This window comes from Erpetoichthys calabaricus, chromosome 18 (genome assembly GCF_900747795.2).
Source record: "Erpetoichthys calabaricus chromosome 18, fErpCal1.3, whole genome shotgun sequence".
In the NCBI taxonomy this organism is placed as follows: domain Eukaryota; kingdom Metazoa; phylum Chordata; class Cladistia; order Polypteriformes; family Polypteridae; genus Erpetoichthys; species Erpetoichthys calabaricus.
The window spans coordinates 45716754-45740464 of NC_041411.2; the positions used below are offsets into that span (position 1 = coordinate 45716754).

General features: G+C 41.4%; 2 protein-coding genes across 3 annotated transcripts in view; one reads left to right on the forward strand and one right to left on the reverse strand.

Annotated features, from left to right (window-relative positions):
- Positions 1-1033, forward strand: part of chek2 (checkpoint kinase 2) — a 55913-nt gene extending 54880 nt beyond the window's left edge. For both annotated transcript variants that reach the window (XM_051921037.1, XM_051921036.1), the window contains exon 16: positions 630-1033. In XM_051921037.1, the coding sequence (XP_051776997.1) occupies positions 630-635 (6 nt within the window). In that variant the 3' untranslated portion in view covers positions 636-1033. The remainder of the gene's footprint in view (positions 1-629) is intronic.
- Positions 395-20239, reverse strand: gstt2 (glutathione S-transferase theta 2). Its single transcript, XM_028825261.2, has 5 exons — positions 20071-20239; positions 14771-14858; positions 8846-8996; positions 8362-8538; positions 395-699 (listed from the first exon to the last, which is right to left on the reverse strand). The coding sequence occupies exons 1-5, from the start codon at positions 20195-20197 to the stop codon at positions 559-561; spliced, it is 684 nt and encodes a 227-aa protein (XP_028681094.1). The 5' UTR covers positions 20198-20239; the 3' UTR covers positions 395-558.
- Positions 20240-23711: the final 3472 nt, after the last annotated feature.

A 23711-nucleotide genomic window follows, 5' to 3' on the forward strand; every position in this document is an offset into this window, starting at 1 on the left:
TTAATCCGGTGTGTATAAAGCAGACTGGAAAATTGCAAGGGAGGTATGTAAGGGTAAAATTAAAACATTTACTCGATTCAGTAAAAGTCACAAAGGAAAATGTGACAATTTTGCATACTAATTTCCTAACAATGCATTTGCCTTTGCATGCGTAAATGTGTGTTTTAGGAATGTACATACTGTTATCACACTAGAAAAATTAATGATTGCATTTTCTCTTCTCTTTGGGTATCTTAACATTTTTACTGTATGTCACAAAGGGTCCTAAAAGTTAACTGCATGGGATGGATAGGTCCTTACGGTTTTCCTTGCTTATTTTTACCAGTATTTTGGAATAATAGCTTCACGCATGGCTTCTAAAATTATATATTAGTAAATGCAATAAAAACAGGAGTCACATAATTATTTTCAATTTATTGTGAATTTCGATCTGCACATTTGCAATTCATTGGCACTGCTGATTGCTTAACCGAGCAGACTCTCACATCAGCTTGCTTTGCCTTTCTGTTGAAGTAGTGTCCTTCACATGCTTCCTTCCCAGAGCCAGTGAAATCTGGTTTATAATCTGGCCTTGTCGCGGAGGCGGTAAAGATACACGTGAACTTCATCAAATGTGTCCTTCATTGCAGACTTGATCCGCTCCCTCCATGCATCAAGCTTTGGACGGTCCTTTAGCACGTCTCTCCCTGAACCAAGTGGCTTGTTTTGGGGGAAAAAAGGAAAAGAGTTTCAAGTGAGATCTTTAAAAGAAATTGCAACATCAATCAAGATGTAGTAGTTCCTTATTCAACTGACATTCCTCATGGCATGGCAGAGTCTAGCTAGCTATGATGTAGAGTGAAATTCTGTACATTCAAAATCTGAACAGATGCGAGAAAACATTCTTAACCTTGAGTTTCAACAGCTTTCTAATTCTGTAAAACCGTCACCTGAAAATACGTTTTCCTCTCTTTCATGAAGGGCATTAATGTGACAGTGAAGTCCTTCTAATGAACTGTAGCATATCGTAAATCATGAGCAATAAACCCAACAACCACGGTTACTGTGTCTTTTCAATGCTGTCCACTACTGTGATGCACTTTTGGAAACAGAGTGCTAAATAACTGACCTCTCTGCTGGACAGCACCACCATAATCTAAAATTATGATTTGGAGGTGGACAAGTTGCTCATGAAAAAATGTGACCTGCCATAATTTTATTTTATATATTTTTGTACAGTTTGATCAGTCAAGACAAGAAATCAGTCAAACTAAACTGCACCTTGTTATTCATATGTCTATGGAAAAGTGTACAAAAAAGTGGGCAGTAAAATGTTTGCATTCATAGTTTGCTTATATTATTCTGACTGTGGACTATTTCATATTTTATTTCTTTACATATCTTGGGTGCCCCAATTTCTTACCTACTTTTATGTCCTTACCAGCACTTTCTTTGGGTTTGTTAAAGCCAGTCAATATCTGTATGTCACTATTTTGCCTGTAACCTCCAATGCTTTTAGTGAAGTCAGAAATATTGAATTAAGATGATCTACCATTCACTCTACTCTGAATAAAATTGTTTCAGATCCCTTAACAGTTTTTGAAATCTTTTCAAGTCCTGTTGCTTTCGTGTAAATCTCCTTTGCAGACATCCACTTTACAGGTTGAAGAAGTGTCAAAGTCACCATAACTGTCCATCAGTTATTCTGACAAAAATCTCTCTGACACGTATTTTTCTGCTCAGTTTATAATAACTCCTTTGCTAAAGGCATGAAATGTTTAAAAAAGAGCAGTAGCTCTTGCACTGTGATACCCGCTACATTCTAGATCAGTGGTTTCCAAGTTCAGTCCTAAAGGCCCACTATTGGCAGCAGGTTTTCATCCCAATCAACTTTACCTTTAATAAGAATTCTTACTTAATTAGACTTCTTTTTCAGTCCCCGTGTTCCCAAAAATTACAAAACTGGATTTCAACATTTTTTTATTTGGATTTTATTAATATTATTAAAATCAAGTAACATTCTATACAAATAAGTCAAGTTTTACAAAACTAGGTTTGAAACAAATCAACCCCCACCCATGAGAGAGCTAGGCCGACAGAGTAAACTTTATGCTAGTAAAAATAAGTAAATAGATAAATTTAATAAATGAATAAAAATAAATAGAGTTAAAAAAAACTTCTTAATGGTAAATGGTCATCTTTAATGTTTTTCTCTTTACTTTTCTCATCCTCATTATGATTTTCATTCCCGTTTTCCTGGTGTCTTGGCCATTATTTACTAATGAGCACGCTAGTAGATCTGATACTCAAGTAGCTGCAGACTTTCACCATTCTGTGTTGTTGGTCCTGGTGTCCACGTCATTCACTGCGAATTGTCATTACTAGAATGCAATTATTGCCTTGAAAAATGCAAATTTTAAATGAGATGAGTGCAATGCCAAATGTTCACATGTTTCTAAATTTATTTTGAAATGTAAATTCCACACTGTTGTGCTTTATTGAACGGAGAATCAGCGAAGAAAAAATATAAGACTAGATCAGTTCAAGGTAAAATGACTGACTGATGGTGAAACAGGTAGGGATGAAAACCTGCAGCCACAGTGGTCCTCTAGGACTGAACTTGGGAACCACTGATCTAGATGGTAATAGTGGGAATTCACCATGGTGAGTAAAGGTAAGGAGAATAAAAGACACAAGAAGCTAACATCTAGTGATGATATTCACAGCGCTGTCCCTGTGAGTAAGACGACATAATAATCATTTTATTTATATAGCACCTTAGTGTGTGCTAGTGTTGGTAATGATAGCAACCTTTTGGGTGGGTCCACAATAATAATAATATTTTATACAGTATACAGTGCCTGTAAAAAGTAATAACTCTCTTGTCAGCTTTCACACTTTATTCTTATACTGCCCAACACTGAATCATAAAGGATTTAATATGAACTTTTTCTGTTGATCAATATCCAAGTGAAAACAGAACTCTGCAAATTGATCTTAATTACAGTTTACATCACACACAATAATTGCTCCCATAAGTACTCACCCACTTTAATATGACACAGTTTAATCATCACTGATGCAGTCAGCTGGTTTTAGGAGGCTCAGAATTAGTTCATTGGAGACCATCTGTTTGGAGTTTCAATTGATTGTAGTCTAAAGGCTCCCGTATCTGAAAGGGTGAGTCAGTATGGTGGCCTAACCCCTACAATGACGGCAAAAGAACACTCCAAGTAACTCAGTGAAAAGCGTAAGTTCAGGGGATGAAGACAAGAACACTAATTGAATATCAGTCATTAATAAAAGGAACGAGTGTGGTACAGCTGTAAATCTGCCTAGAGCAGGACATCCACAAAAACAAGGTGACTAGTGAGGGAGGTCACCAAGAGACCTCTGAGAAATCTGGAGTGACATGCTGCGGTGGCTGAGATTGAAGAAATGGTGCAGACAACAAGGGTTGTCCACGTGCTTTGCTACTCGTGGCTCTATGGGAAAGTGGCAGAGAGAAAAAAGGCAAGTGACATCTCGGCTAGAGTTCACCTGAATGCCAATGACCTGACAGAGCTTAGGCAGTTTTGTAAAGAAGAATGGGGGAGGAAGTGCAACATTCAGGTATGCAAAGCTAACAGAAAGTGAAACCTGTGGACACAGACTCCAGACTGCCACGGCCAAATGTGCCTCTGCTAAATAAGTGATTTTAGCGGTTGAATACTTATGCAATCAATTAAGTGTTTTATAGTTGTGATTAATTTCAATAACTTTGCAGAGATCTGTTTTCACTTAAAGAGATATTAAAGAGTCTTTTTCTGTCAATCAATGTTAACAAAGCCACATCAGTCCACTGGGGTCCAAAGTTGTATAACAATAAAATGTGAAAACTTTCAAGGGGGATACATACTTTCCAATCAAATGTACTTAGACAAACATTTAGTATGTTTTCTTTTCGAACAAGACTGTGAAAATTGCAAAGTGCTCTTATCCTTACCCAAAGATGAAAATCCATTAAAATATCAAATATTTCTTTTGAATTTGTGTTTCTAAAGTAACCACAGATGTTCATGAGCGTAAATATCCTGCTTCCTGTGCTATCAGAGGCAACGTCACTCATAGTTGACACTCTGTGAGCTGTATTTGATGTCTCTGATTGTTGTACTATTAAGTGAAAACAATTTGGATAAGAGTGTCAGTAGGCTTTGCGCCCCAGGAACCAAGTTACCCGAACTATTCTATAAAATGTCAGTATTTATCGTTGTAACGCTGATCTTTCTGCTCATAAAATAGGTCATTACGATAGCAATTTACGAGAAAAACTCATAATTGTAGAATTACGATATTTGGGGGTTCCTCTAGAGTGCCTGTTTCTCTTGCACAATTTGGCTCAAAAACTAATTAGCACATCATCAACTCATAACAGGCTTAAGTTTCAAGCTTGGTATTTTTTTCCAGTCGTTTTAGCTCTAGACCGTCCTCAATCAGGTTGAGGAGCGTGCATCACACAACAAAACTGCTTGGCATCCTGGTTGGCAACCCCCCAGGCAGACGCGTGGTCCACTCCCACCCTCCGGAAATGACCCTCTATCTGTCACAGCCAGGTGTTACGTAGGCAATCCCTTAGCCTGGTCCAGCCACTTGGGTCTTCAACAATGGTGATCCTACAACCCAGATCACCCACTGGGAATTGCACCACAAGGCAGTAGTGCCGTCACTGACGCTCCTTCACAATTCAGGTAATGTGCCTCATTCAGGACTCCGTGAGCAACCGCTCATTCAACACAAAGTCAAATCAGCAGTACCCAAGGATTCTCCGATGAGACACAGTACCAAAGGAGTCCAGTCCTCTCTCAGGTCACTGGGTAGCATCCATGCCTCGCAACCACATAGAAGAACAGGAAGCACCAGGACTCTAAAGACGTGGACCTTCGTCCTTTTGCAGCGATATCGGGAGCGCCACATACTCCTTTCCAGTGACATCAAGACCCCCCCATACTCTCACAATCCGTTTACTGACTTCATAGGAAGAGTCACCAGAAACACAAATGCCATTGCCAAGGTAAGTAAACCTCTTGACAAGGTCAACACACAGTCAAACACACTGCTGATGGCTGTGCCCAAGAGGTCATTAAACGCCCAGTCCATACAAGCATTGAACAGAGTAGGATCAAAAACACACCCCTGACAAACCCCAGAATCAACTGGGAGAAACGCAGTAGTTCTGCATCCACTTTGCAAAGCACTCACAGTACCAGTGTACAGGCCGGCCATGATATCCAGCAACCTTGAGGGGATCCCGTGAAGTCTCAGGATGTTCCATGGGGAAGCTCAATCAAACAAAATCGAACACTTTACGAAAATCGGCAAAGGCTGCAAAGAAACTTCCAATATTTGTGCTTGCACTCCATGAGAATCCTCAGTGCCAGGATGTGGTCGACGGTAGACTTCTTAGGCGTAAAACCAGACTGCTGCGGACGCTGGTAGGTGAGCAGGTGATCGCAGATCCAATTGAGGACGACCCTAGTGAGGACCTTACCTGGCACCAAGAGCAGTGTTATCCCCTTGTAGTTGCCTCAATCCAGGCGATCACCCTTCCCTTTCCACACAAGGAAGACAAGTCCCATTTTTCAGTCAGTTGGGATGATGCCAGTCTCCCAAATAGAAGCAAAGATTGCTTGCAATGCCAGGACAGCCTTACCCCCAGCCTGGAGAAGTTCATCCCGATATCACAGATCCGTGCAGCCTTTCCTCCCCTCAGCTGGTTCACCACCTGTGCAAGCTCGGTGAGATTGGGTGGTTCACAGCTAAATGGAGGATCAGCCTCAAGAGCTGTGGACCCAGAGATGTCCAACAACTGCTCATCATCCATCATTGAGATAGTGATGTTTTCAGTATCAGGGGACCCTAAAACGTCATCGAAAACCAGAGATCAAAATTTTTGACAAATCTAAAGCTTTTGCTCCACTCCCACAGATGACAGGTTATGGTGGGGGAGGACACAAAGCAAAAATCGAGAATGTGCTGCCCCCCTTTAAAATAAGTAGTGATTCTTGTATTAATGGTTTGCACCATTAATTTTGCATTACATAAAAGAACGAGTGCATAGTTCAAACTTTGTGCACACATGCATTGATTGAGTGGTCAGGTCCTAATCAGAATCGCACAATATTCATTCTTTAAAATGTAGTCAGTCCATTAATAAGAGGATTGATGATCTCTTACACTGGCCTACCCTGGAAACTGCATTTTAATATGTACTGGAAAAGATCCCACAGGAATAGAAATGTCAAAGCGAGCTCTTTAATAGTTTGGATTGAATACTCATGTTATACACTGGTGTCCGAAGTAATATAAACTTTGTCGAGACTACTTTCTGGGTTCTGTTTGTTTCTTATGATTTTGTTTACTTCATTAAAATCACAGGAGAAACTGACCATAAGTGGGGTGCATGGAACACGATATCACAGTGTGGCAAGATACTGAGCAACTCCTTTACATGTGCAAAACAAGTACCCCTATATAAAAGCTGCAGTTCTTCCCAAAAAAGTGGTCAATTGTGTGGAAGGGGAAGTGAATGTGATAAGTGTACCGAGCCACTGACTGGTCAGAAGAACTGTAATAGAAGAATGGAACACAAAATATGTTATTCTAAAATTTGCAAATATATATCCAAAGAGATAAAACAAGAAACTGCATTCATTTATTCATCTCAATTCCTAATTTCTCAAGTATACAGACAGTATAGTAATATGAACCTCACTGTCCCAGTCCTACTAATGGGCACTATATGCACATTAAGTCACATACATCAGTAAAGCTGATGTCACATACACATTTGGTATGTCAGACTTGCCAGCCGCAGTTGCTGATCTTGTCGCTGGGCCGTATAAATTTACACCAGTGGTTGTCAATTTTTTTGCCAAGTGGACTGTTTGTAGTTTTGGAGCTCCCTCTTCGAGTTTCAAGCGGTTCAATTGTGTCTTATACTGAATGTAATGCTTTGTATGTTATATCCTGTATTTATCTGTGTTTAGTGTTCTATGCAAAATTATTTGTATTCAATGTTATATATAGCCTGCTGTTCTCTCTCAGACTGTGAAGCACCTTGAGCATGGGAAAGGTGCTATATAAATAAAAATGTACTATTATAAATTGAAGAACATTTGATGGAAGAGCAGGGGAGGGTGGGTTTGGTCCCACTTGGGAGTTTCGAGCCGCGTGACTGATTAGCGTTTAATCATGGAGTGGGAGGTGGGGTCCCTCAGTTGATTAAAATGTGATTGAAGAGTGTTGGGGGGGGGGGGGGTTGTTCCCCTTTGGAGTTTTGCGTGGCTCGATGGATTAATGTTCAAGTGAAGTGGGGGGGCTTGAAGTTTTGATTGAGTTGATAAGTTATCAATAGCTAAAAAAAGCAGGTTGCTTCTGGATTTACTACCAGAAGAGTTCTGCAGATTGGCAATATTCCATTGCCAACTTTTCGCAGATCAGCAGTATGCAATAACAGCGTTAATACACTTGCCATGCCTGACATTTTGCAGACCAGCAAAAAATTTCTATGGACAAGTGCAGGTCTGCAAGACTGAAAATCACTGAGCATGTAACATTTAGTGACTGGGTGTCAACCATCCAGCTCAATCAAGATCTCCTCTTTTTCTGATAGCCAATAGCCTGCTACGTGACAGACGCTGACGCTGGCATCGTGCAAAGGGTTAACAGATAAAGCAAGTTCATCCTCAAGCTCTGCATCTTTTTTTCATTCTGTTGTGGTACATAAAACACGCGGCATTGGACAGACAAGCATCCCTTCTGTTTGTGAGAACTAAAATACTGTTATTTCTCGTCATTGCGTTATATAAATTGTGCCTTCCAATGAGCGTTCATTGGTTGTCAGCTCTCATGTACACAGAGCCCACCCTATGACTAAAGACAAACTCGAACCTGTTTGATTTTATCAGAGTGAGTCACTAGACGTCACATTACAGGACTGAAATTCACAGGAGCATGCCACCAACTTCCTCTTACTCACTTGACATTTTATAAATGATGGCTATGACTGAAAATCACTGGGAAGGCCTAATGTGACCTGCCCTAAACTACTTTGGTCCCACAGTGCTGAGTGAGAATGGCACTGCCCTGTGTAACATAGAAAGAGATCATGTTACCTTGTATTGTTACATTAAAGGATTAATAAAGTATCTATCTATCTATCTATCTATCTATCTATCTATCTATCTATCTATCTATCTATCTAAAGTGCTTCCTGACTGATCAAAACTGTAGTAAACATAACAGGGCTTCGCCCTCAAGTCCAGCAATCTCTGATATAAGTATATAATGCTGCTAACTGGAAATCAGGCCAACGTATCATGACAAGAAATTTTTTAAAAATACCTGCATTAGTTCACATATCGCTAGCAGGTCAGCAAGAGTGATCTCATCCCCACACAAGAAGGGCTGCTGCTTTAAGAATACCGACTCCAGCTTGTCAAGGGTCTCACTGAGGTCTGCTAAGGCCCGCTCCACCTTCTTAGCATCAGGAGGATTACCAGTCATACGAGGCATAAGCACCTAAAGAGTGGGTTAGAAAACAAATTACCTTCTTTGGAATGTGTTACTTTATTGTTACTAGGGGATGTGCCAGAGACCACCATGAAAACATAAATAGGTTGAACGATGAGATTGAGGGGAGTCTAGTCAATTAGTGCATACAGGAAGATTTTGATTTGCAATACATGTGTCAGTTTCCGAAATGGATGTACAAGTGATGCTTTCATTATTTGAATTTTCAGACTAAATACTTTTAGTGGGTTAATACAGATGCAAGCAAATCAAGTTATGGAAGTTATGACACAGCATGTTGGATAGAGCATCTCACCTCCAGAATGAACACTCTTGCTGCATGCGGCCGCGTGTTTGTTTGGTGCCATGACATATACTCATTGATGCGGGCCCTTATTTTGGGATCTTGAGGATACCAGTGGTGTGGAACTTTGTATGTAGTGGCCAAGTATTTCAGGATTGCATCACTACAAAAGAAATTAAACCAATTAGTTTTGAGTGTCTAGTACAGCTCTGCAGGGAAAAACAATGCTCAAACATTTTATGAAAAACTAGCAAACATGTGGACCTCTGGTCCTTAAATAAAGTTGGTTCATATAGAGCAAGCTGAACCTTTCCATTTTGGCAAGACAGTGTTTTGTTTTTGCCATGAAAAAATATGTCTTCACAGATGTTGCTGATCTTCTTTTTCCTTCTTTCTATTATGGATTACTTCATCATGAATAAACACAATATTTACACTTGATTATGAATTGGGGAGACATATTTAAGAGTGTCTTGGGGGATTATCCACAGATGGGCTTGTGAAAACCGACCTTTTATTACAATATTTTATGGTCACCAGTAAGATGCTCAGCAGATGGCATCGCTTTTCTTCCTGCCATATTGTTTTGTCGATTGCTTGACTTTTCCGGGTTTGCCACAAGTTTACATTTTTGGACTTTCCAGAATGAATCTTTTGGTTTAAACCATGACCGAGATTCTAACCCCAGTAGTTTGCGAGTACCAGCAGGTTGCCGTGCCGTATGTGCTTGATGGTCAACAGATACCACAGCTGTCATTCTTCATCCTATCACGAAATCAGCTTCTGCAATTTGCTTCATGCTCAGCTTGCCGTAAGAAAGACACCGTTATAAGTGGCACCTTCCATTCATTTTCTTGGCACTTCCTGCCCGGGAGAAAATTAATTTTGATTTTGTATTTGAGGTTTTCCAGACACAGAGAAATCATTGAAAAGTTTATAATTGTTTACTGCTGCTTTTAACGCTCTTTTGGGGAATAGTTGTATGGTCATTGACATAGCAATAGTTTGCATGATGCACTGAGAGTGAGTGACAAGTTACGTCATCAATGCGACCGTATAAAGGTCACCATGTGCATTCCCAGCTTATCTGAGACTGATCTGAATAACACTTTTGCAATTCTTATTTTTTTATGGACTCCTAGCTAGTGTGGGATTGGTACTAAAATTTAGACCTAAGCATCAATACCAGATTTCAGACCTCAGTACCGAAACTATTCCAAAGCAAATAACGGAAAAATCTAAAATACCCCATGTTGCTTCAACCTCCCTGGGGACATCACAGCACAGCATAATACACATTGCTTCCCTCTTGAACCTGTGAAATCTGGATTGCGTTGAAAACAATAACCTTCCTCGTGAAGTTCTGATGTGTCAAAGCGCACAACGATAATCAGCAGAGGAGAGTGGCAGGGGATTCAGGAAAGCTGATGATAATCACAAAATGTTAGTACCATACCATTTTAAAATTTTAGTTTTTCAGTCCTTTTCCAGTACCGGTATTCATCACAACCCTACACCTAACAATAGAAACTACCTCTGAGTTTTTAACTTTGACTTTTGGTTAGCGATTTGACTTTATTGACTTTCTTTCTGACTCCCAGTATCATCTCCTGCCTGTTATTAAGCATGTTATTTTGTCTCAGTCATCGCTCATTTATTTTTTTTTTCCTGACTATCTTTTCAGTCAGTATTGATGTAAACACTGGTAACTTCGCCATGGTTGGTGCAACCGAAACTTTTTGTTTCACCGGCACATATCACTTCATAAGTTTTCAATTAAAAACAAGATCAACTTTCTAGCCCCAGTGGTTTATGGGTAATCACATTTTAAGTTGAACATGTTAATCACTCATATCAGCTTTTTCTGTAAAAGTTATTTCTTCCATAGTCATGGTGTACATTAATTTGCCTGGGGGAATTGTGTTTTTAAGTGAAACGTTTGTGAAGAATTTTAGAAAATACCATGTCTGGTGCTGTGCTGTTTTTACCACATGTATGCAGTCTCAAGCTGTGGATCTGTTCTTGAGAACGTTTCTGGCTTGAAAATTGACCCATTTGGTAAGTTTGGAAGTTTTTCCTTGTACAGTTTATGAACCAACACAATTTTTAACAGCAAGAATAGATACGACAGGTTTTGTTGGGCTAAATGGCCTGTTCTTCTCAAAATTATTCTAACGTAATATGGGTTCTAATGTAATGTATGGTATTTTTTTAATTTATACAAAATGTTTGACTTAAGAAGACCACTCCTCCTGCAAAATTACTGTACACCATGATTGTAAAAAAAAAAAAACATGATTGAAAAACGCCATACTTCTCCTTTAACTTCATGGTAGCATGCAAAATTGCATTAAATCATTTTCTAAATTCATATACAGGGCAACAGAGATCCTGGCAGCATTGGGCATAAGGCAGGAATAAACCATGAGCCTGATGCCATGACACACACACACACGCACACACACTCTTTGTTAGTCTACTCTGAATTCATTGCCTTCCAAACTAACTTGTAATTTGCTTCCATTAAGCCACTGACCTATTTGACAGGTGTGGCCTATTTACCAGCTGGCTTATTTGCCCTGCTGTGATTGGTGCTTCTGGGTTTGTGGGTGGGGTTTCCAATATAAAAGAAGCATGTTGAGGTTTGGGAGGACAGAGAGAGAAGAAAAAAAGTGTGTTCAGAAGAATAAGGTATGGAAAGTTAGTTTTAGATGCTTTGGTTGTGTTTTTCATTTAAAATTCTACTTTTTTTGATTTTAGTCTGCTATCCAGGCTTTACATGTATCTTTATTTGTTCTGTTTTAATTACAATTTAGGTCATTCAAATCGCTGGTCTGCATAGCTTAGTTGGTGTCCTCCTACTACCTTGAATTTAACAAGAAAACCGGTGGACAGATGAAAACTTGTTAAGGGTTGACTTTTTTATTTTTTTGTACAAACTTTAGAATTTCAGTTAATAGTACTGAGCAAATGAAGCCTCATGACATTTTGAGGCTTTCTTTCTATTTGTGCTGTAAAAGATTTGAAGCTTTGAAGCCTCGGCCCCAATATGAACAGTGACATCTGGTGGTTAACTGAGGTCAAGACAAGCTCTCAAGAGCAGAAGTGATCAGTCAGTAAAAGGTCAGAAAAGTCTGTGTTCGTTTTGTTCTGCTAAGGCCCTTGTCCAATTATACTATTAAACTTTTGACCACCATTTTCTGCTGTTAGTCGTGATCTGTCACCAAAGCTCTCCAAATCTGTCTCTCTCTCTCTCTCTCTCTCTCCTCACAAACCAACATTGTTGAATGAGAATGATGCATTTTCTATAGGCTACCTGCTAATTTAGCGCCAAATCTGTCAAACCAATAACATGTGCTGTGAAGCACTGATGTTTGAAGCTTCACGTGTCATGGGTCATGTGACAGCGGTGTTTTGACACAAGCTCCAACACAGTGATTTGACTCCCTATGTTTCAGATTAACTGACACAATCTTTGATGCTTCGGTATCATTTTTCCCATCTCCACCTCATACAGAGAATCATAGACCCATGGAATTAATTACCCAGTGTGGTAGACAGTAGGACTTCTGGCATGTTCAAAACCTAATATATATTTTGTTTTTTTATTTGGGAGGCATAAGGTGAATAGGATTGATGAGATTTGTTGGGCTGAATGGCCTGTTCTTGACAACATTATTCTAATGTAATATGGGTTCTGATGTTAAACAGGACAGGCACATTGCTTAGCCTGGCTTACTGTAGCAGCAGTTTCCTAATGCCAGCTCTCTATGTACATTAACTTTAAATTTAGTTATCCAAGGCAATTTGCAACATTTGAGAGAGAGAGAACTAATATTTCTTTTTGTTTTTCCAGTTGGAGCACAGACTGGTGATGTGAATTGCTTATGGTCACAGTGTTAATAGTGGGATTTAAACCCACAGCTTCATGGGTTTGTAGCGGGGCCACGTAGTTAGTGTTAAATGTCAGTTCTGAGTGCGTCTCGTTTCATTGTCCCGTTTACTGTTTGTATGTGTATCAGTTAATGCCGTCCCCGTAAAGGGGGACGGATGATGGCAGGAGACCACAGCCACAAACCTGGAAAACACCTGTCCTTAATTAATCAATCACAGCCGTCACAGGACTATTTAAGCCAGCAGGAGGAGAAGGAAGTAGAGAGGAGAGAAGGAGATTTTTTTTCACATTCACGACCACGAGCCATCTGTACCTGTTATTTTCCACATCGCGCATTTCCATCCAGTTTGTTTTTCCATCCGCCGGACTTGCTTCAAGGACCTCCTCACGAGAGACCCCGGGGTCGGAGTTAATCATCCACCACGCACCGGGGATTCACGGTGAGGCTGCTCCATTTTTTCCGGGGAAAATCAAACGACTCATTTTCACTAATTCAGTCAACCGCATCCAGGACAGTTTCTTTATTACCGGACTCACGTTCACATTCATTTCCATATATCATTCAATTCTTGTTATTCGTGTTTATATGTTACAGGGACAAAGGAGGGTTTTTTGTTGTATTTATATTTGATGGTGTCTTGTTGTTGCTAGGGTGGAGGGATATTTGTTTCTATTTTTTGCATGTCTTGTTTCATTTAATACATTTTAATCCGTTTAATTTTACATCATTTTTGTGTACTTATATTTTCACCGTCGATTGTGGGGAAAAGTTTAATTGGTTAGAAGTACGGCTTGATAGATTATTTCTCAGTAAATCATCCAGGCCACAGGTCTTGGAGGTGTAGCTGCCGGCTGGGTAAAGGGGTCGGCCGTTACAGGTTGAAGTTTAAAGCCTTAACCATGATGTCATACTGCCTACAGATTATGGGCTATTCTTGGAGTTTTCCTATCGTATCCGAAAGATGTGCAGCTTCTTCTAACTGGCGATTCCCAGATTAGTCTAGCATTAGCGTGTCCAGTGAAGGACGGGATTAATATCCAACGACTGCCTGATGCTGCATATCCCTGACCTGGATTAAATAGGTGTGTAAATGCCTAGATCACAGGTGTCGAACTCTGGTCCTCAAGGGCCACAGTGGCTGCATGTTTTCATTCTAACCATCTTCTTCATTAGTGAGCCGTTTTTACTGCTAATTAACTTCTTTTGCTTTAGTTTTAATTAACTTGACTCAGACCCCTTAATTGTCTCTTTTTCCTTAATTAGTAGCCAAACAATGAGACATCAAACAAGCCACCATATGACAGAAAAATCAACAGATTTGGAAATGTCTGCTATGGCAGAATGAGAGCAGCAACAAGCCACTGAATTAAATAACGGGCTTAACAGCAAGAATCAGCTTCTCATTAAGAGACTGGAGTGAAATTGGTTGGAGTTTGAAATCCCAGTTCAGCTGGTCATCTGTTGGCTCCTTTCGTGTCTCATTTCTGTTTGGCTGCCATTTAATGAAGAAACAAATCAATTCAGAGGACTGAATCCTTAAAAACAGGGCTACTGAAATGAAGGGAAAAGGAGTTAATTAGCAGTGAAAACTACTCACTGATTAGGAAAAGGGTTAGAATGAAAACCTGTAGCCACTGCGGCCCTCCAGACCTGGAGTTCGACACCCCTGGGATAGATGCTGAATGGGAGAACAGGGTTTGGGGTAGTGTGTGTGGTGTGTTTTTTTTTTTTTTTTTTAAAACAAACATGAATAAAGTACTGTATATCAATGTGCAAGGAAGAGGAAAAAAATGTGTGGGTAAATTGCCATGGGCTCTGATCTTCAATGAATGAGCCCATTTGTCAGTCACATCAAAATCCACATCAGTCCTTTTGTTCGTCCTCCTCATCTGGACTTACTGCTCTGATTTGAACTACAATGCAATTGTTCCTTCCATTGATGTCAAAACTGACATAACACCTATCATGAGGTAACCATGCAGAACTTGGTCAGTTACAAAAGCAAACATAATGACACTTGTTAAGGAGTTCAACGGCTTACCTCTCTGTCAGGACAAATCCATTGTCCACAATCACTGGAACCTTTTGCATCGGATTTAACTTGGTGAACTCTGGAGTCTTCTGCTCTCCTGCAAGACATGTACATAGATATACATTGTGACCACAAGGCGAGTTTGAGCTTCCAAGTCCCAGGGTCCAAGTTGTTTTTTTTTTTTTTTTTTTTTTTTTTTCCTCCTCTCAGCTGCGCATTACCCAACTCTGACTTGCCTGACAGAGGTAGGGCAGCTTCCTTTATTTCAGACCCAGGAGTACTTCCATTGTTAGAACTGTGCACCTAGGAAGTACTTGAGGGCCAGGCGGAACTGCCATACAGCACATGAGTCTTCTCCTGGCCATGGCTCTTAAATGCACTCGATAAAGCTGTCTTCCCAAACTAAAAATCCATTGGAGGCCTGCGAGTGTCCAAACAGAAGCCAGACCAGATAAGCACTACTGCCTATTGTACCGCAGTACAATATGGCTGGCAGCTTACCTGAGTCCACCCTGACTGAGAAAGGGAAGAGGAACCATTCTGGTCAGGATACACTTCCATCTATGCTGTACTTTCATAGTGCCATCCTAGCAAGGTAAGGAACCACCGATTATTCCAACTCGATTGTCAGTACATCTTTTATGGCTAGCTCATCTTAGTCTTTTACTAAGTCCCTTATTTAACAGTGGACTTTTATGAACTCAAAAACTGCAGCATGCAAGTTATGTGAGTGTGATATGCAAGTTAGGTGCATCAGCGATATGAAATTGGCCCTAGTTTGTGATGGTGTGTTTGCACTGCACTGGGCTGGTGTCCTGTCAAGGCGATTGTTTTCTGCCTTGAGCCCTGTGCTCGTTGAGAGAGACTCCAGCACCACCCCTCATGACCCTGGTCTGGATTAAGCACATCAGAAAATGACATAACCTAAACTCTTGTTTTCTAAACCAGTATTTTCTTAAAAGCATATAGTGAGGTGCCAACCCTCATGTCAGCATCTTCAAGTATGGGGCAGAAGCAACCAGTTCCAGTAGCAAGGTACTTCAACCTAACTAAGCATCAAAATAAAACTTAATATTTGCACTGCACATACCATAGCATCATTCTCAAACCCACTAGGTGCAAGGGGAACCAAAGATCTTCCAGTCATATTGAGCATAAAGCAGGATGGGGCACACCCTCATATGTCATTACATTCTCAAACTTGTTAATCCAGTTCTGAGCCATGGTGGACCAACTTGTGTCAAGAAATGGTACTGGAGCTCCTTCATAATGCCTCACTGGGATTGATCTCTTATCGTATCTTTGTTTTTTTTTTTTGTGTGTAATTCTTGGGTGTAGTTGAGGTGGGTTGTTTGTTCTAATAGTTTGAGCTTGTTTACAAAACTAAATTTCATGTGAGGACAAATAAAGTTCTCTATCAATCATAGCACCTTTCATATCCATCTCTCTCTATTATATACAGTAGCACCTTTCTATCCATCCATTCCTACTTCTCAGCAGCGCTGGGCACAAGGCTGGAATCGCCACTCCTTCACTGAGTACAATCATGCGTACTATAAAATCTCAACCTGCTTAATCCCATTCCAAGCCAGACCCTCTCCCAGCAGCTAGTAGAAGGCAGAGAGCACCATCTCAATAAAATTGTTGACCCACCTGTAACCCTGAATGGGCCACCAGTTTATTTTCAAAGTACACTGACATACACCTGTTCAGTTTGGAGAGGACGATTACCCCAACATCAAAGCCCACCCCAGCTCCCTGCGGCTTTGCAGTTACAGTGTTGCTACACTCTGTTCATACAGTCAGGACAGCATAGTGGGCAAGTCCTTCTCTTTCCTTACTTTGAGAGAGCTGACAGCATGTCAAAGGTTTGTCCCTGCCTGTGACCCCTAAAATGGATTAAGACCACAGATGGAGGATTGTTGTCAGGTGTTGCTGTAAAGAAATTTGGTCCACTCCCCGCTGCTCTCCATTTCACACTCTCGCATGGAGAAGCTGGCTGCCTTGGAATCAGAAAGGACCAGCCTTTCCAGCTGAGCTGTAAGGGAGCTAACCTTCCTCTCCTGAGCAAGCAGACCACTGACTTGAACAGTGAGGGTGTCCTGTCTTTTCTAAACCACTCGGACCTTCCTTTTAACAACCCAAGATGAGTCCTGAAATGTCAGTGATGAGAATTCCTCAGGACCCAGCTCTTCTCCGTTTAATGTCTTCAGATGGAGAGGCTGGCCATAAACTTCATTCCTTGGAATCATAAAGGAGCATTTTCTCCAAGTGAGCTATGAGGGAGCCCCTACCTATGACTCCGACGTCTAACGTCAACGCGGCGGGCTCTCTCTGTTTTCATTTACTGCCCCCCGTTATGTTCGTCTTGTGCATTGACTGAACACATCTGGCCGTAGTGTGTTTTGTTAATTAGTTGTCGGCCTGAGACCGCCACTAAGTACTGTACAGCCTATAGACTAATAATTTTGCATTATGGTATGTTCTTTTGGTTTTCCTACGTTTGCTTGGTCCAACATTCCCATTTCAGCTGTGTGTAGCCCCAGCAGCCAAGTTTCTGGACTTTTAAACTACATCATTGCCAGTGGTGGGCCCACCAGTAGCTCAGGTTCCCCATCTCGCACCCAAGGGTTAGGACAAGCAGCAGCTCCTAGTAAACCTCAACTGGATATGTGGGTCAGAAAAGAGATGGACAAATGGATAAGCTATGATTTTGTACTGGTAGAGCAGCTTTGGGTAATGCTCACTATATTAGGGCACTAAAAAAAATAAAGGATTGCTGTTCTGAGTCTGTGATCTTTCCAAATACGTCCAGTTAAATATGGTCCACTGGCATCAATTATCTATCACTACACTGGACACAATGGTGACAGTCTTGCCCTTCTCTCTTCAAGCAGTTTAACGTCCCCTTAAGTGGTATTGCACCCAGTGCTACTCGGATAGACCACTGAATGGCATCAGTCAAGTATCAGACTGGATGGCCAGTTTCTTATAGACCACTTTTTCACCACTCAGGTCCTTCTAGACCATGATGAATAATAATAAATTTTATTTCTATATTGCCTTTCCCATGCTCAAGGCGCTTGATATGATGGCTCAGTGGATGTGGCGACTGCCCCACAGTTCCAGAATGCTCAGTGTGGAGTGTACATGCTCACCCGCTGTCCATATGGGGTTATCTCCAGGCACTTCACCCACCCTCCGCCATATGCAGGAGAACTGCCAATGCCAAACTGGCACTGGGTGTGTGAGTCTTGGCACTGGATTCTGTCTTGTGTCTAATGTATTTGAGAAAATGAATGTCGCAGTCTCTGGAACCCTTAAGGCCTTTGGATACATGTGCTTTTCTCCTGATATTCTATTTCTTAATATGTGAGGAAATAGAATAACTCGGTATCCTGGCAGGTAGCATTGCTGTTGATGCCCACTGTGATGCCTTGTATGGGATATTTCCATGGCTGGTCTCCAATGCCCACACAATCTGCCATTATTGATTTGCATATCTTGTATCTCTTATTTGTTGTTCATATTTTTCTACCCAGACAATTCTGTTAACTACCAGTTTATCCAATATTGTGCACAATAATTTGCTTTGCATCTCCTAGTATTGTGGACTGATTTTCGTACCTGTCAGGTTTTGTGAAAAACGTAAGTTGTGATAAGTGTGGAAGCTTGACAGCATGTTTGGAATGTCGGCTTCAATGTTGAACACAGAGGAATTATTTGATGGGTACCTGGGCTGGCAAGCAGGTGGGTAGCGCAGGGCAAGTCAAGATGAAGTGCACCATATCTATCTGCAGCTCACCAGAACACCGCTGGGGTGTCTAAGTGCACCTCGAATTTGGGAGATCGCTTAATATGCCACACCCGCCCATGCAGTGCAGATCAGGCCAGGCGCCATTCAGCACGGTTAAGAGACACACGCACACACCCCCCAAACACACTATGATATCATGTGAGGGTGACACTGTCCTGTAACTATAACATTTACAAAATAAAACAAGAAAAATAGGTTTGATCCTTAATGTCATACACAGCCAGTACCTTATTCATGTACTATCTTCATGTAAAAAAATTAATTTCACATAATGTGTTGCTGCGCTGCAAAGCCTCAAGAAACCAAATTCGCGCATGTGCAGTTCGAAGCGCGTACATGCAGGTACATGGCAGTGGCATTTATTTCTGATTTTTGCACATTATTGTAGACATCTTGTGTGAGATTTAGCAATGAATTCAAATTCTGCTATTTCAATCCTTTTGTCATGTTGATCTTTTCATTTACCTTTGCCACGTATTTATCTTCTATATTATTCTTATTAGTTAATTACTGGGATCTGTTTAAAGTGCCAGCCCCACTGACTATTAAAAGTCTCATATTTACAGTTAAAAGGGGAAGGCTTCATTTAGCTGGCAGAATTCTGACAAGTAGTCATTTCGAGAGCACCGTGCAGGAGGTGCAATGCAGCCGAGTTTCGCTTCTCAAACACTTGCAGGTTAGGTGAATTGGCGCAGTTTAATGTGGCCGTGTGTGTGTGTTTGCCTTGCGTTAGTACTGTGTCTTGTCCCGGTGGTGGTCCTGCTTTGCGCCCGATGATAGCTTAGTGAGACTCCAGTTACCGAGCGACCCTGCCCTGGCCAGGCGGATTAGACAGATGGTTGCATTCAGTGTCCGATCTGTAGTGTGTATTTTGGGTGTTTTGCTTCCTTCATTGTTTTACTTTTTTTCATAAATGTATTATTTTTGTCTCGTTTAGGGAATGCACTGTTTTGCGAAGCCTGTACAGTAACAATTAAGTGTATTACCACCTCCTGCTTGTTAATGCTAACCGACAGTCGAACCCCATTATGGTATCATTTAGCGCGGCAGCCCCGCTGTCGGATATACAGTTACACATTAAGAGTTTTGGGACTTTCTCGCCATACCATCCCCAGCATTTTGGATGCCCCCTTACTATTATGGTATGGAGCCAGGCTGGGGCAGATCTTCCATGCCAAATGCCCAGTCATGTTTGAAAAGGTTGGTGTTTGAGAACTGCGTTGACATCTATTGTGGGACTTTAAACATAAACTTCAACTGCTGGACTTTGCCTTCAAATCCGTTATAAGAATCCGGCTGCGCACTTCTACTCTGCAGAAATTGGTAGAATAACATTTGTGAGGTTTTCTTGTGGTTACCACACCATCACGCATTAGGGACGCTGGCTTATGACACTGTACTTTGCTCGGACTTTGGTTAACATCTGCGTGACCCGCGACAGCTTCCCAACCCCGCACTCCCGCATTACTACGTGCGCAGCGCTGCGCCTCACCTCTGTGCAGCAACACATTCTTAACCGTGTGGGGGATGTGGTTGTGCCTTAAGAAGAGCAGCAAGGCGCGACACGGCTGGGACATGAGGTCCACGTAGACCTCCAGGGCTCTTGTTCTGGCGTCCATGGTACGCTGATTTACTCGGTGCCAGCGCAGGAGGAGGCGTGACGTGACGTTAATTTCAATGGGCGGCCGAAAAGAAACTTCCGGTTACGTACGCAACAGCCCTATCAAAATAAAAGTATTAGTACTTCTCTAGATGATCGGACTTAATGACACTGATGTTTCCAAGGATACACACATTTTGCTGCGTTCACGTGCTCCGCGTTTTGACGTTTCACCTTCCCACTTCAGAGTGGTGATTGGCATTTCGATTCAATTTACAGAATCCATTCTTTCGAAGTACCCGTTTATGTGAACCGACTTATTTCATTAATTTTTAGGGATCCCTTATTATGCGGAGGGGTTTGGTTGGGGTTGGGTCCCCTCTGATCGCATCACAAATATAATTTAGTAATTCGTGCATTAGTTTCATGTATGTGTGTATACAATATATTGTTTCTATTTATCTATAAATATAATTAATTATATACAATGTATTATATATTTAATACGATCATTCATATGCCAGGGCCTTATTTCCGTACACAAAGCATGATAACACATTGAAGATGCGTAATTAAAATAAGACGCTCCATTACATCATCGAAAGTGAATGAGAACTGTGCAACTCGTAATTATTCGATCATGAATCAAATGAACAAGAATCGTTAAGTCTGATTGTCGGGTTACAGAGTTAGGAGTCGGGCGGATTTTACGCATGCGCTTTACACATCAAACGACAGCAGCAAAACCGAAGACTGTGATGACGTCACGTCGGCGCTTTAGCACTGTGGAGTTCCACTGAACCGATTTATTTCAGCGTATCTAGCGCAGGGTCCCGTGGCAGCTGGAGCCCACCGAGGCAATCATCAGGCCCAAGACTGACACTTGTGCTACTTTAGCAGCGCCATTTCATCTAACCTGCAGGTCTTGGCTGCCTCGTTCACCCAGCGCGTCGCTCCTCTAAATGACAGGTTGTGAAAAGTGAAACAAGATGCGCAAGTCAAAGAAGAATCATGAAATCGAGACCTTCTCCCCGTCTTTGTGCGAATGGAATTTAAATGATATGTCAACGTCGGACACTTTTATTTTTTCAAACCCTCTGCCTTACTTTATGTGACCGACTTTTCACATGGGAATTATCCCGGAGAGTAAAATTGTTACATTTTTAAATTAGACAGCTTACATTTTAATTTGGCTCAAATGAAGCAGGATGAACTGAATTTACAGGACTCCTACAGCAATTTCACTTCACAGGAAATTCACACTGCATTGATATTCTTCCTGTGCTTCACCAGTAATTTAGAACTTGAATGCCTCAGTTTCAGTCGGTTTACAACGTAATGGTAGCAGCAGCAGAAAACCGTACAACTGCCACAGAATCAAACGCTGTTTCAGTTGGCTTATAACTTGGAAACGGAAAGCAGAGTAGTGTGTAAAGAATCCAAAGATTTGAGCAGAGACATCCATCACGAAGGACAGCTAGTCGATCAAATGTGTGTAATGTGACACGTCCTGGAGTCTCCACAATAATAGGCAGGGCCTGGCGGTCATAATGTACGGACACTGGGCCCCAGGAGTATGGGGGCCTACGATATTTCTGTTTTGCTATCAAAATAGGCGCCCCAGTGCACTACTTTGCTCGAGGGCCTATAATGTTGTTAAGACCACCTTGATAATGGCCTGTTTGAAGGACTGCAAAAGCAACAACGACAATGGAACAGACGTCCGAGACCAAGACGTGTCAAAAAGAGAGACGGGCAGAGACCATTTTGTTTGGAAAGTGGAGAACACAAATTAATGCATCACGCCAACTGCCAACCAGGACAACATCCACCCTTGGCAAAGCTGATTTTAAGTATGCTTTTCCAAGACTATATCCATACTTTTTGCCATCTTATTTTCTATTATAATTTCTTTTACTGGCATTTAATACATTCCACATTGCTTTTAAATTTCTGTACTTTGTCTTTATATCTTTAATTGACTAAAGTAAATATCAGGGCACCTGGTATGATCAAAGTGCTCCTTTCTCGCCCACAGGATTATCAAGGCTAAGGGGTCACACCTCAATAAGAAGAACAAGTGCGGTAGAAGTAAGACTCCATTGGTTGGTAAGTGGCATATAACCAAAAGGGTGTTGACCACTTCATGTCTTGGTGACAGCCATATATTTAGTTAGTGCTGGTGGGAGTGAAACCTCTGTGGAGTACTGTACTGAGAAGTGACAGGCTTGAATGATGTACTTATGTGGAAGATATTCGAGTGACCAGGGTGTGTGTGTGTGTATGCGCGCACACACACGTGTATCTGTGTGTTTTATTAATCTTAAAGAACAGGAATTGACCAAACTTGTAACAAACCTGTCAAGTCTCACAAATTCCCACAATAATACAAAGACTTTTACTTTGAAGTGTGGATCTGCCATCAGAGATGAGAGGCTGTAGCAGAGCCAGTCAGTACAAATCAAAAAAATTCAAAAGAAAAACGTTCAGTTAATTAAGAAACTCTGACTCTGCAATAATACATGCAACAAGTTATCATTTTTACTTGCTGTGCTATGTGTCTAAGACAGATTGAAATCTAATCAACATAGACCACAGTGTATTCAGGATCAACATGTGCTGTTCTATTGAAATGTATTTTGTAATGCATGTAGAAATATAATGCACTGCGTTTTCATTCCAACAGATGGTGCCACACAAGCATTAGCACTGCTTTTATGAATCTCATAGTGAATGGCGGGCAGCACTGTGGCGCAGTGGGTAGCGCTGCTGCCTCGCAGTTGGGGGACCTGGGTTCGCTTCCCAGGTCCTCCTTGCGTGGAGTTTGCATGTTCTCCCCGTGTCTGTGTGGGTTTCCTCCGGGTGCTCCAGTTTCCTCCCACAGTCCAAAGACATGTGGATTGGTGGTTCTAAATTGGCCCTAGTGTGTGCTTGGTGTGTGGGTGTGTTTGTGTGTGTCCTACAGTGGGTTGGCACCCTGCCCAGGATTGGTTCCTGCCTTGTGCCCTGTGTTGGCTGGGATTGGCTCCAGCAGACCCCTGTGTTCGGATTCAGCGGGTTGGAAAATGGATGGATGGATAGTGAATGGCATACCAGAGGAATATGCATTGTAATGTGCCATTTGTTGGAATGACAAATGCATACATTTGTAGTGATAAAATGCCCTGCATTTATCATTCTAACAGATAGCACACTACAAATGTTAGCCCCGGTTTTATGAGTCCCCTATCAAGATGGCATATGACAGAGGAGAAGGAGGTTAGCAGCATGTGCTGGGACATACGTATTACATTTGTCATTCCAACAGATGTTGCATAGCCATGCACAGGTGCTTGTCCCTTTATTAAGGTGGATACTTAATTATTGATATTCATATTTTGTTATTATACATAAAGCAATGCATGACTTGGATTAATTGGTTGCTAATTCATAAAATGGCCGGAATGAAAACCTGCAGCCAACACGGCCCTCTAGGATCTGAGTATGACATGCTTTGTGGAAGTCCTGGGGCCTCATGCATAACGCCGTGCGTA

Bases quoted from the DNA above. Each gene is read 5' to 3' on its own strand.
- gstt2 (XM_028825261.2), bottom strand. From the start codon at position 20,197: ATGGACGCCAGAACAAGAGCCCTGGAGGTCTACGTGGACCTCATGTCC. The intron at 8,539-8,845 runs GTGAGATGCTCT...CCCACTCTTTAG, and splicing joins CAAGAGTGTTCATTCTGGAG to GTGCTTATGCCTCGTATGAC. The intron at 700-8,361 runs GTATTTTTAAAA...CCCCAAAACAAG, and splicing joins CGATATGTGAACTAATGCAG to CCACTTGGTTCAGGGAGAGA.